At 35.7% G+C, this 14515-nt stretch overlaps 1 protein-coding gene across 4 annotated transcripts in view; it reads left to right on the plus strand.

The window, feature by feature from the left end:
* Positions 1-14515, plus strand: part of LOC149570617 (ARM repeat superfamily protein) — a 201296-nt gene that overhangs the window by 185545 nt on the left and 1236 nt on the right. For all 4 annotated transcript variants that reach the window (XM_089823187.1, XM_089823189.1, XM_089823188.1 and 1 more), the window contains one exon: positions 14414-14512. In XM_089823187.1, coding sequence (XP_089679313.1) covers positions 14414-14512 — 99 coding nt within the window. The remainder of the gene's footprint in view (positions 1-14413; positions 14513-14515) is intronic.

Raw genomic sequence — 14515 nt, forward strand, 5'->3', positions numbered from 1 at the left:
GCAATCTATGGAACACCCTTACAACCTGCCTCCAGTCAACGATCTGTTCTCCAATGGGATACCTTCAGTAACTCATTCAGGGGTGACAACCAACAACTAATCCTCTCCTAACCTTCTCGTACAAGTCCGCTGTTAGCGCAGACCAGATCCAGTCTCTTCCACCCCACAACCAACACATCTAGGGCTTTGCAAGCTCACGAACATGGATCTGCAATCACAGGAACGAATCTTTCTTTAATTACCATATGAAACAGTCATGGCAAGAGGAACGTCATTGAGAGCAGTCCAACCGTGCAGCCTGAGTCAATATGGCCGAAATCAAACTACACAAAATGAACAATAAATCCACAATGAACTAGGAACATGCAAATCACACCTTGGCATTATTTTAGATCCATGTATTTTCATCAAATTGGCCATCAACATATAGGCTTACATGGCCAATTACAAAGCAAATCCAGACTTATAAGTTGTTTGATCCTTCAAGAGTTTGCTACCAAGAAATTTCTACAAATGATGATCAAAGGCCCCAACATATAGAGCCTTTGCAAGAAACATGTTGGCCAAGATCAATCACATTTCCCAAGAACAAGATAATGTAATACAAAAATATAGGTCATTAGCCAAATCGTGAAGATCTCGATGTGAAGTTGTTGACATGAAGCAGGATCCCAGAGATACGTCAGCGAAAGATCAAGGAACGTCGTGATATGAGTCACCAAGCTTTGTCGATCGGGAAATATTTTGTGATAACCGAAAACTCCAGTTGACCTTTCAAACATGAAGAACACAATGCCTGAACTAGAATCCAAAATAACTCTACTGTGAAGAGACCCAATTATGTGCGGACCTATACATAGGTGAAACATAATGTCTAGAACATACACCGAGGTTCGCAGCAGCCAACAATCCAAATCGAAGGAACGTACTGAAAACACATAAACTGACTAACAGAACAAGCTGAAAAGGAAATATTTTTGGGGGATGCCAGAATGTCGAGAACCCAAGGATGCTTCTGCATCAGAACAATAGTAGAATTTGATTGAAGCGATTTATCTATGTTAAGTTTTAAAGAAGAATAATAAAACCAGAGAACAGATAACTTTTACTAGGCATAAGAACAAATAGACACAGAGATTAACCCTGGGAAAACCCTCCTACTTGAGGGAAAAACCCAGCCACACCGAAAAAATGGTTCCTTTATTGAATGATCAAAACCAATGCAATAATCTCAAGCATATGATTGATAACTCTTATCAGTCAATCAATAAATGCCTTCTTCACTGTTCAAATACACTAACTCTGCTATATACAACACATATATATTGATTTTAGTAACTCACAGATACCACTCACACTGAAATGATATTTACACCATAAAATTGTTTGTCCTCGAATCCTATATCAAATAGTTCTATATTCTTTATCACAGACACTTAGAGAAAATATGATATATTCTTCAGATACAGGACTCACTAACTCTGCATCACTAAAGCCCATCCAAATCAAAGCTTGGCAGCTAATCACACAGTTGTGAACAATAATCAACATCCACTATATTACCACCACCAAGAGCGATTATAATATCTTCTTCACACAAACTGACAGGAGAGATGCTTGAGTCTGCCGTTATGAATGCCAACCATTAATGTTAAACAGAGCATTCAACCCAGCAAAACCTCCATCATAGGGATTGAGCAAAGGAATCCAAGAAGCCTACGATGACATGACATAATAAATGCAGCAGTTACAAAACATTATGGTAGAATTAATGAGAGAATCAAATAGAGGATGACCCATGATGCTAGCATGGACCAACTCGTTGCCCAGACAACTTATGATAATAAAGTGAGTAACAGCAACAGTTTCCGAACACAGAGGCTTTTGAATGAAGCTAGTGGAGAAGATAAAACTATGAATGTAGAAGAAGCACCTTACAAACAATATAAAGAACAAGAACAATAGAGAAGAATCCATATTTCTGAGAACCTTACGTTAGGACATAACAGAGATTTCATCTCTCTCGCAGCTACATAACGTCAACAATCTGTACGGGAGATTAAATAAATTGGCATGACCTTTTCTGTCTAACTCTATGTTTTGACGTATTTATATTAGTGATTTATAAGGCCAAGAAATCTTGGTAGAAGATGAAATCATTGTTGCTCCATAAGTAAGGCTTTTCACTAAATCAAAATTTGGTCAAGCTTTATTTAATAATGACCGTCATTCCTGACAACATTCCCTCTCGACCAAGAAAGGAAGCAATTTAAGTTGACACTAGAACCCTGCACTATGGTATACATTATTTATGTGACAACCACCATAGGTTGAGTTTGGTGTTGCTGTTGGTGTTAGTGTTGATATTTGGTAGCTTTAGTTGGATAAACATATGGATATATATAATTACATATGAGATATAATTTATATATATGTGTGTTCATTATATATGAGATGTACGGTTTATTATTATATGAAAGAAATATATATATAAATTTGTTATTATTTTAATAATCTAATTAATGAATAGATATGTCTCATGAAGGGACATGTCTCTTCATAAGTCTATGCTCTTTATAAATATATTAGAGGTCACTGCCATTTGGAAAACACATACCATAAAAAAGCAGTGCCCATACATTTGCAGCAATCCCTGAAAATCAACATGGTATTAGAGCCAATTGCAAATGTAACAATAAAAAAAAGCACAGAAGCTTCCTCAGCGGGTGGATACATGCATTGCATAGCAGATGCAGCAGTCAGCGAATGAAGGAAACGAATTGAGAGGAAATTTCAAACTGCTCATGGTGCGAAGATACCATGGAGGCAGATAATAATAATCCAAATTTGAGCAAGGATGAGTGTTGGTTCCATGAGACATGGTAATTCTCGATGGCAGCTCAAGGCCCCCCAAATCATTCATGGACCCGACAATATTGGCAAAAGAAAAATGAACTTCCTTGGACCACGCTTTCAGTCTAATGGCCTCCCTGTGAACTCTACAAAGAGTGCTTAACGGAGTCATTTTCTAAACCATTGATCGAGCTAAATAAAGAATAAAATAAAGTTTCCCATGTCAGAAAACAAGTATCCAGAAATTGCAAGTGTACAGGCTACGTCCCACGACCTTGTTGGTGTCTTCCTTGTGTGCGTTAGCATCTTCCATGTTTGTACAATGATCGAAGCTCCCAAATAGGTATGGGTGGGAAAAAATGTATTTAGAGAAATAGAATACACCACGACAATATGGGTACATTTTCTATTTGACAAAATCACTCGACGAAATTGTCTCCAACTAGTAAAGAGGATTGGTGAGACTAATAGAAATTCTTAAAAAATCTTGACTACAAAGCAGTGACAAAGTCGTTAAAATTTCTTTAAAACTCTTGACCACAAAACAATGATTAAAGTTCCATACTTGAATTTATTGACCACCCATAGCATGTTGAGCCCCCCAGCAAACACCTGATGACAGAATATCCAGAATGGCACAACGTGTTTTGCCTCAAAGTTCACCATATTTGGTGAGATTTGCATCATTGTCGGAAATTGGGTTGAGGAATTTTGGAAGACCAAAATTAGACAAAGACAAAGAATGGAGATTATGGAGGAGGCTATGCAACACCTTTTGTGCAAAGGTCCTCATATCTGGTCCCCAAGATCTCAAGACTTAAAAGTGACAATGAGATGCTGGTAGGAATAAGATTTGTCACCTTGCATGATCTAGGAGAAGTTGAGATATGCAACCTGCCTAGCATTCCTGTTTACAAAAGCATGACATACGATTGGTGTAGCTGCTTTGGCATAGAATCGAGGCACCATTGAATTGATGAAAGAGGGCGATATGTAGCAGGGGCTCTAATGGAAGGAAGGGGCATCCAATCATTAATATTGCCCATTTCCGACTAAGTAGGGATCCACACGTGGTGGAGTTTTTAGTGCAGAGGCGCTATTGTTGAAGACATCAAATGATATAGGGGTAGACATTGAAGAGAGCGAGCCTTGAACGATGGGTATACTCTTGGCAGAAGCAACTAATACATAATATTTCAAATAAATTACATTAAGGATGCCACTAAATATAGAAGAAAAAAATATATCAAAGAGGATATTAAATAATATTGTTGTCCAAAGATTATAGTATCTACAATGTGAAGAACAAAGGGATTGGGCACCCACCGACCCTATAAGGTATGATAAACGTTATTTTGAGTTGTTTTCATTTATTATTATGTTTAAGATATTAGTATAATTATGGATGAACTCCAAGTAATGTATGGATGAATATGTTAAATAATTATTATTGTGAGTTTTCAATATTCTTATTATAAATATTGAATAAGAATGTCATCTTGCATAGAGTAATAATGTTATTCTAAAGGAATAATATTACACTATTATGATTATTACTAATATCTGATCATTCTTAAATATTGTTATTATCTTTGAGGATTATAGTATTCTCTCTCTTATTTTTATGTTCTATAAGAGTTAAGTGGCTTGATCGTTTCCTCCGAGGATGTTATTGTAGGATGGAATGTCCCTCGTATTAGCTTCAAGGATAAGTGCTGGAACTTGCAAAAAGACGTTAGTATAACATAAGAGATATAGATCTATTCTTAAATGAGTTAGAGAAATGATAAGATAATGGACTAGAAGACCATAAAACCTACCCTTAATTAGCCCTTCCTAATCCTTAAGAAAGAACTTCCCTCAAATCACATAACCCTCTAATGAGAATTGAATTCTCAATTAGGCGATCATCATATGAGAAATGCTTCCCTAAGGCCTCTGGGATCTTTGAATATTACTTGGTATAGATCCCACCTCTTAGCAAGTCCCTTGTCTGACATATGCATATGATTGACCACTACAATATATATATTGTCTCCAAGAGATTCTATAAATCTCTCTCTGGGACACTAATCCCGGCATTCATTTTTAAATGCCCTCTAATCTTTGAGTTCTCTCTAGGAAAAACTCAACATCCAAAATGGATGTCCTCTACCCAAGATCAACTAGGTCTCTATGAGAACTTATAGTTCTCATCTCTAATATGATTAATAATTCTTAACTGATGGTTTCTCAGGCATACCTCTTTGGTTCTAATTCTGCATTCTATCCTTCTTGTCTTAATTCACTAAATTCTCTTTCACTGTTTACTATGGTTGGTTTATCCCTCTTTTCTCTGCAACTATTTTATTTGGTTCTATTCTTAAATGAGAATCTTCTTATCATTCTTATGGATTACCATGCTCTTCCCTCTCTGTTTACGGTAGGTTATTTGATGCTTCTTTTACCATGTGATATTTGATCTGTTATAATTGGTTAATCTCTATCTATTGTAATTAATTATTACAGATCTGTGGATGCTAGTCTTTCACTGCTGTTCTCCCTATCCATCATGATGCAAATGTATTCTTTTAATTGTCTTGTGATATAGTTGCACCAGTCTGAATGTTCACAGCTACAGGAATCGTAGTCTTCACTGTCTACAAACTCTGATAAACCTTATCCAAGCACGATATGAGATTGAATTGTTGCCCGAAGGTTACTCCCATATATCACTATTGATATCCTCCTTTAAATCACTATCTCTATGGTTATCCTCTGTTATCACATTGCATGTCTTAGATACTATTAACATCAGCATTAGCTGAATGGTGGATGTTAATAATGGTTTGATTGCGTACAATTGGAATACATTCTCTCTATGTCCTCCATGTGGCTTTCCATCCGTATGTGATTCTTCATCAGAGACTTTTGTATCTATCTGAATCGATTCTTTTGATGTTATCTTAAATACTTTCTTGTACTCGTCTTTAATGTCAATCAAGTGGAAAGACTAGAGGGTGCTTGGGAGGAAGCAAGAACAATAATGTTTAGGGCAGTGGACGAGGTGTTTAAGAACATAGACCTCTAACATAGACATGATGGTGGTCACTTGCAGCATTTACAACACCACCCCATCCCTCTCCTTCGTGCTCATTAACTGCTACACTGTGAAAGAGGACGTCAAAATCCTCGACTTCACTGGCATGGACCTTGCGTTGGGCTATTCATGAGGCGGTGATTGCTATGTCCGTCCAACATTCGATTGTCTTTTCCACCCTCAAATTTTCCTGTGCACTCCACAGGTTGTAAATTTTGTCGTGCTTAATTCAATGCATTGCTTCACTTGATTCGTTTGTCAAAATGAAACGTACCGATTGGAGACAACCTGTCAATTTTATGGTGCCACAAAATAAAAAAGCCTATCAAATTTTTTGATGCCGCAAAATCAAAAGTCGGTATAAGACATCATGCTTGAGACCAAAGTCTCAAGTATAATAGCCTATTGGCTAATAAAGTGGAGTGTCATAATCAACAACCATCTTCACAATGATTTGATTTGATTAATCATACTAAATGCATCACTTTCGTTTCCATTTCCACTTCTCATTGAGATTTGTGTCTGTGATCATTTAAGAGATAGCATTCTCATGAAGCATATTTCCAAGTAGTTCATCTTCTATGTAAATTCTTTCTCATTTATCAACATGAGAATCTTCAAAATGAATCTCACTATCCCTCCTTTGAATACGTGGAATTCACATCGAAGCTCCTATTTTGTGTACATTAGGAGGATGCTGACAAGAATTATGAATTTTGGTTTTATTGCTTGTCATCTGCACTTCTGTGAGAGTTTCTAAAGCCTTTTTATCAATTTCATATGTCCTTATCTTGCACTTTGATTCTTTTTCTATGTTTTGGTGTTTTGTGTGCATGTCAACCATAGCAATAATAATCACAATACCATGTTAGTTTCCGAACTTGCATATGCATAAAGGAAAGTTGTCAAAGTTTGTCAATTTTAACTCGACCTTAGAAAATAGCATTGCTTGAAATTAATGTGGCCTTTGTAACAGACCAATTTTGGATATATTTTGCAATCAAGATACACTGAAAGAAGTCATTTTTTGAGTTCCATTTTGTGCACATCTTATAATCACTTATATGCATAAAGGAAAGTTGGCAAAGCTCACCGATTTTAACTCGACGTTAGAAAATAACATTGCTTGAAATTAATGTGGTCTTTGAAACAAACCAAATTTGGATATATTGTGCAATCAAGATACACTGAAAGAAGTCATTTTTTGACTTCCATTTTGTGCACATCTTATAATCACTTATTTACGAGGACATCTCTTGAGGTATCCATCAAACATTTTAGCTTCCACTATCAGTGATTCCACATTTTGCATGCATGTTTGCGGGCACATTTCCCTGAGTTTATAAAGCTATGTTGATAAAGTCATTTTGTGCATAACTGCAATCACTACATTCTTTGAGATGACATCTCTTTGAGGTGCTCCATGAGGAAAACTGCGATTTGCCTTATAATTGCATTTTCTTGAAGTTTCAAAACACTCCGAGACCCATTCTTTGAGGCAACTTCTTTTTCCAGCTTTCTGTTCAATGCTGAGTTTGCTGGAACTCCATTTTTTGGTAGGCGCATTTATCAAAATATTGAAAATGCTCATCAACTTTGACTCAACACTTAGTTTTGTTACTTGAAGTATCTAAAATGCAAACAATTACTTGAAGTATCTAAAATGCAAACAATTACTTGAAGTATCTAAATCCATGCAAACAAATTTATTGATCATCGTGTTCCATGAGATTCCATCTCCATAAAGTATTCTATCACACTGTTCGGTTGTACTGTTTGACTATAATTTCTTATTCACACAAATACGCATTTGTTGGGTGTTGTGATGATTTGAAATCATTCCTTGAGGTGATATCTCATCAAGGAATTTGACCGACCAAATGCATTGTGTTGTGTGCACTTTTTATGCTTGCATATCTATTTTTTCTTCTTCAGCATCCATAACGTTCGACACTTTGTGGCTTGACCTGTCAAGCATCTTTGACATGTCTTTGCTTCTTGAATTGCATTTGTTTGGACGTTTTCTAAATGCCATTTCACCAAATTCGCTCTGTTCATATCCTGCAACAATCGTGTTGCCCCAAGGTCGCACTCTTTCACAAGGAAGTATGTCTACAACCTGTAGCAACTGTAACTGGAATCCTCAAAAAGGTTGGCATGATTATAGAAAGGAGTCATGTATAAGTCACAAGGCTTGTATTTGTGCTTGCTCCTTGCAAAGTCTAATACTTTTTCAAAAGATTCATTTTGTGCCTTAGCTGTAATATTTTTACTTCATTTGGTGAAAAGACAACTTTCTTTTCGGCAGTATGAAGTTTATCACATCTACAAAACTACCTGAATGATAAATCTAACAGTTTTAATCTCATTCTTCTTTGCTTATTGACAGCTTGCATTTGCTTGGAAGTTTTCAAATCATCATCATAAATATCCCATTGCATGTGTATGGAGGATGCTGGTAAGGGTTTTGAGATGGGATATTTATTAGTGATAGTGCCACCAACATAGGGGTTTATGCAATGTCTCCATAGCTAGTGTGACCAACGAGTATGTTGGAAAGGTGGTGAGCTTGCCTTTAGATCTGCCAGTCACATTATCATGCATCTTCTTATTGTTGTGCTCTTTGAAGTGTTACCTCTTTGATGCCTTCCAAAATAGAATTTGGATTTACTGTTGATCACTCAATATCCTTTAATGCATGTTAATAGATTCTTGTGGTTCGATGGATCTCCACAAACTACTATGAGGCGGCCACTTTAGTGATTCCATGTTCTTTAGAGCCAATCAACTATAGTATCTGCAATTGTAATATCTGTAAAGGCTTCTCCTTTTTCTGCATGTTTCTGCATGAGTAAAGAAGACTCATTTACACTATTGGATGGTTATAATAACTATCTTACACATTTTGGTCCTTCAGAAGATTATGTGACAACCGCTTGCAATAACTATCACTTTTGGGATAAAATAACCAATTCAACTTAGCTTGTCAGCTTCTTTAGCAACATTTGTAACTTGGCTAAGTAGCTGATAACACCTTTACCACTGAAGGCTTTAACACTTCATTAATTCAGTTATTTTTATCCTTTTGACATGTTCATAGTGGTCTTTGAAACGATTTCTACTACTTTCTTTAGAAGACCGACAAGTATTAAGAATGAATGTTATTGCTGCTAATCGGCTTTGAAAGAAACTTTTGAAACTTCTCTAATCTCTTGACAAGTGTATTTTAATGCTAATAGCTTCTTCAAGCATTGTTTTTTCGGCCTTTCGAAGTTTGGATGTTAATTTTTTTAACAACATTGCAAGCTATCAAAAACCATCGAAAATGCTTATTTCAAAACTTTGTTAATTCTCTGGTAAAAATATTTGCATTGAGTTTTGACAGAACTTGGCCAACTTTTGAAACATGCCGATGACTAAATTAGAATATTTTATTCTCTTCAAATGTATCTTCCTCTTCATTTTTCTATATGCACTAAGAATGCACATCCAAATGACCTTCATAATGGAGCATGAAAAATCTGGCTTCATATGTATGCAAAAGAAAGTCAAGGACGTGATGCACAAGGTGTCTAAAAAAGAGTGGGGTGCCTCTCTTGGAAGATTCTACCTAGCATATTAGTAAAAATTTAATAATTAGTTTTCAACTTTACATATTTTACATCAAAGCTAAATTAAATAATAAATATCACGTATTAATATTTAATAATGATCACATGCGGCATCAAAAATTCAAATTACTTGCTGCCACATATGGTACTGCATTCTCTGTGATGATTTGCACCACATTCTCTAATCCCACCTCCTTGACAACATTCTCCAACATTAATGTCAATGTTTGTGCATTTTTCACCTTGTTGGAGGCACCAACAGATTTTCAGAACACCACACTATTTGCAAGCAACCGAAAAATTAATAATTGTTCTATTCTTCCCATTTGTCTACCCAAGAGAGAGAATGGTGCAGCCATATTTATTCCACTCTATTTTATCTTCCCCCACCACTACTCTTGCCCTATCAACCACATTTATGAGAAACTTACAAAATCTAAGTGAAATCAAGTCTTAGTACACAATTTTGATTTAATAAACAAGAAATAACAATTAAAATTTAAAAAGTGGATTTCGATTACTTACTAACCTTCCACTCAAGTTCTTGCAAGGAGCCTTGTACCCTTTTCCCAAAATTGTCACTGTGGTCATCAAATTCAGGCAATAGGACTCTCAGCCACACTAAATTGGAGATTGTAGAAATACCAAAAATCAGCACATGCAATATCAGTTTTCTCATGTGCCTCCTTGTTCCATCCAATGGCCTTTAATCATCCTTGTGCTCCAAGTGTGTTCCTGTGCACATAATAACTTCCTATCCCTAATGCTGATGGTGTTAAAGAACCAGACACTCTAATAGAAGAAGCGGGAGCAGTGAAAGAGGAAGCACTTTGTTTGCGGATCCACGGGCCATGAAGAGAGCCCCTTATGTTTTTAAGTGACGCTGCTTCTTCAATTTCAATAGGAGCACATTGAGTTTCATCTGTGGCTGCCCTCATAGCTAATCTTCTCCTCTCCCTGTGCAGTTTTTTCTCTTCCTCAGCTGCAAGTAGTGCATTAATAAATATTTTAATTTCTTCTATATTTTTCTCACAAGAATTTGTATCATACTTCCTAATGCATGCAAGGTGGTATTTGAAGCGGTTTATGCTTCCGGAAATCACTCTCACATTTTTTGCATCACCTTCTTAGGCTCATCTAGCTCTTCACAAGCATACCTCCATGCCTTAGCTCGAGTATATTTAGGCTTGGTGCCTATATATCCAGAAGGGCATCGTGTTAGTGGCCTCACTTCATCTGAATTTATCATGCTGATTTAATGGTTAACTACTACCCTACACATAGTAATTCAAAACATGAAGTAAAAATTTTAGAAAAAAAATTTAACAATGTTAGAAACTATCTAAACTAGTTTGAATATTTTTAGACATCATCTAAGTAAAAAAAACTTAAATAACTGCTAAGGTTTGTTATTTAAAAATAAAAAAACCAGTTATTCTTCAAAAAAATGGTGATAGATTGATAAAAAAACTTGTCAAAAATAGTGTTGAATCTTCTTCTAATAATCATTTCTAACTACTTAGGAATGATTTTGAATCCATTTAAATGCAACATAAAGGAATAGAATCGTTTTAAAATAACAACAAAATCAGCAAACCTACCTGGGAACGTGATTTTTCTTGCAAAACTGGTTGAAATCCACCTTAAATCCACTCGAATCCACCTTCAATAGTTTGCAATTAGCTAGGAAGGGCTTGGAAGCCTCTTTTCCTCCTCTACTCAAAGACCAAATTCCTGCAAATGGAAAACTGGCATAAAAAATGTCATGTTTTTTCATTTTAAGCCTGGCATTGACACATGGGCGATTCGCTGAGTACTTGGGTAGTTATTCCAAAACACTCAGCACCCAGTCTGTGCAAGAAAATGTTTGGAAAACTTGCAAGCATAAAAAACTCGGTGAGTGTTCCATCTATGAGTCTGTAAGAACCCCAATAGGTTATAACTTCTTCAAACACCAAAAATCTTTATACTTCAGTTGTTTGACATTTTGTCAAACACTTTGCAAGCAAGCTCTGATACCACTGTAATGACCCTCCTCAAATCTGCCCTCAAAAATGCTGATGAAAGCTCAAGGAATTTTGTCAAACACTTTGCATACAAGGGGTCATATGACTGATATAACTTTTCAGGTTGCTGCAATAACTCTTCTTTCGATTTGCATCAAAGAGAATGCTTACAAAGACTCCAGATTTGTCTAAACAATGACCTAACATGAATGTGCAACTAATTTTGACAATATTCAATACAAATATGTGACTTAAACTACTTACAATATGCAGCTATAGAAACTAGTGATTATGACAAATACTTTGGATGCAACCTAAGATGGCATTATGCACTTACAACCAAGTGGCATTAATATAAACAATTAGTATGCAAAATTATGACATTGTTTATGCCAAAAAGAGAACTTACAGCTAATTGACATTTTGTCAAACAATTGGCATGCAAACTAATAAGTTGATCATCAAACTCTAGGTTTGCAATATAGATAGTCTAAAAATTACAACGCTCTTTCAATTGCAAAATCCTTGCCTTTCTTTGATACCAATAATGCCAAATGGCAAACAAAGACAAGTACAATATGAAAATAGTGAAGTGCTGATGCTATATTTTGTACTCAGTTGAAAACTTACATTTCTCAGAAAATATGCCAAATGAGAAGTGAAGAACCTGATTGTAGATGGCTGTAATAATTTTCTACAATGCTGCCCCTTCTGCTTTGATTTTTCCGATTTGCTTTTTCGACTGCTTTTTTGGATTCGCTTTTTTGAACTGCTTTTTCCGCCTGCTTTTTTGGTTCCGCTTTTTTCGGGCTGCTTTTTCGGCCTGCTTTTTCAATTCCGCTTTTTCGGGCTGCTTTTTCATATTTACTTTTTTTAGACTGCTACCCTGTTGAATCTCAAGACCATATCTTTCAATGGCGTCAAGATTTTCAACTTGAAGAGATTTCGTCCTTCAAACTATTGAGACATGATCTCCAGAAAATTTTCCAATTTCTTTGATTTTCCCAAGCATGCTAAAATAGAAGCTCTTCCATTTCTTTTATAGTGTTCTCACAAGAGCTCCATCTTTCGTTTTCTCAATGTGGGATAAAAGATAACTCCCTTTATATAACTTATGTCTCCAATGTGTTATAAAATAAAAGAGACTCTTTTAATTTAAATATTTCCCACAAACTATAGTTTATGCATTAATAAAGTTAAATATTTAAATTTAACTTTATAAAATAGCTTTATCAATGCATAAAAAATCTTATCAATGATAGACAAGTCTTCTTGCCGATTTTAAACAATTACCATCGACATACCGCTGCCATTGGATGTCCGACCATATCCAAGATGATTTACTATAAATAGTAAGTATGCCCAAAGTTGCCTCAAAACCCCACAGAAAGATCTGCAACTGAAACTATCTAGGCCAAATGGCCTCTAAGTCCCTTTAATGTCTTGGTTAGCCTACGAGACCGTGGGGAAATAGGCTAACAACAACGTCATGCTATAAATGCTAAAAAAAAGGGATATTACAGAATCACATACCTAAACCAACATATCTAAGGGCAAGAATTTTTTGCCCATACAACCAAGGTCCATGGCACTTTTTTATCATACAATATACTTTGTATGAAGTCAACCGTCACAGAGCACTGAAAAATTAGATGTAGATGCCAGCTTCTATGAAGAGAGCTATACTAGAGTGGTGTAGTCCCTCATGACGAAGCTCGTAGGTCAAAGCCGTGCTCAAATTGTTCAACCAAGTTACTAGGCATGGTTGCACTTGAAAAGATCATAAAAATATCCTATCAAGGGAATCATCATTTGCAATCCATTTACTGTCTATCAATGGCTTCAGCAATGTTGACATTAAACCAGAAAGTTGACATGCATGACTGATGCAACTGTTGAACATGTACACTAGTAAAACTTATGCTATAAAAGGTATTTTATCTTTGAGTTATCTTGGAGTATGATTGATTACCCATTGTATGTTGATTATTATTCCCCCTTTGCTAGAGGAAAGTTCATTTTTAGAGGTCAAAGAAAACTGTAACTATTGAGCATGCCAAAACAAAAGAGGAATAAAGATCATTGAATTAAGATGAGATTGGCCACTTCAAAATTATCTCCATTGTGAAAATCCCTGTTGGGAAGATATTGTTTCCAATTACATGAATCTACATTTGTCCAATTCACTAAGTATGATTCTGGGTCTACAAACAATTAGAAGATGAGCTAAATCCAATTATAGAAGTTTGTCTACGTGTAGTAGCAATGGGACCAAATCAAGCAGGCACAAAAACTCTTCAGAACCTTATTTTTTAGCAAGAGTCCATTTGGCTAAATTCTTCTGACCAGATTCTTCTGCTGCGAGCATTGTCTTCTTTCTTAGGTAGGAATCAACTTACTGTACATGCATGCAGCCTTAAAGACATTCCATTCAAATCAGACTACACCAAGATGTCCCTTCTTTCTCTCAGCTTATCTAAGTGAACTCGCAATTCAAACAGAACAGACTAGTTATTACTGCCTTTTAGGGTTTTTAATAAATTTTTATTACCATCACGGGAAGCAATCTGCTGAGTATTTTGTGTCATCCTAGGTAGTACATATTTTCTTCTAAGTTGGTTAGGCTTGCATTTCTGGTTAAGCAATTGCTTCAGTTTTTCTGTCTGCTGAAAATCGTAATTACTCAAGGTCACATTGCCAATTTGATGCAATGACAATTGAGTTAAATTTTACTAAATGAACTGAGTATTAATTTATCTGATATTTCCAGCAGTGAATTTTATCGCTTTACTGTATCTGCTTCATTTTTTTTCTTGTTGAAATGTGCATGTAGTATCTCATGTGGTAACTGATGTTTTCAACAGATTTTGAAGACACTTTTCGAAATTGTTCTATTTGAAGATTGCGCTAACCAATGGAGTCTTAGCAGACCAATGCTCAGTTTGATACTTATAAATGAACAGGTA

This window comes from Cupressus sempervirens, chromosome 3 (genome assembly GCF_028749045.1).
Source record: "Cupressus sempervirens isolate cs-2001-9-10 chromosome 3, ASM2874904v1, whole genome shotgun sequence".
Lineage (NCBI taxonomy): Eukaryota > Viridiplantae > Streptophyta > Pinopsida > Cupressales > Cupressaceae > Cupressus > Cupressus sempervirens.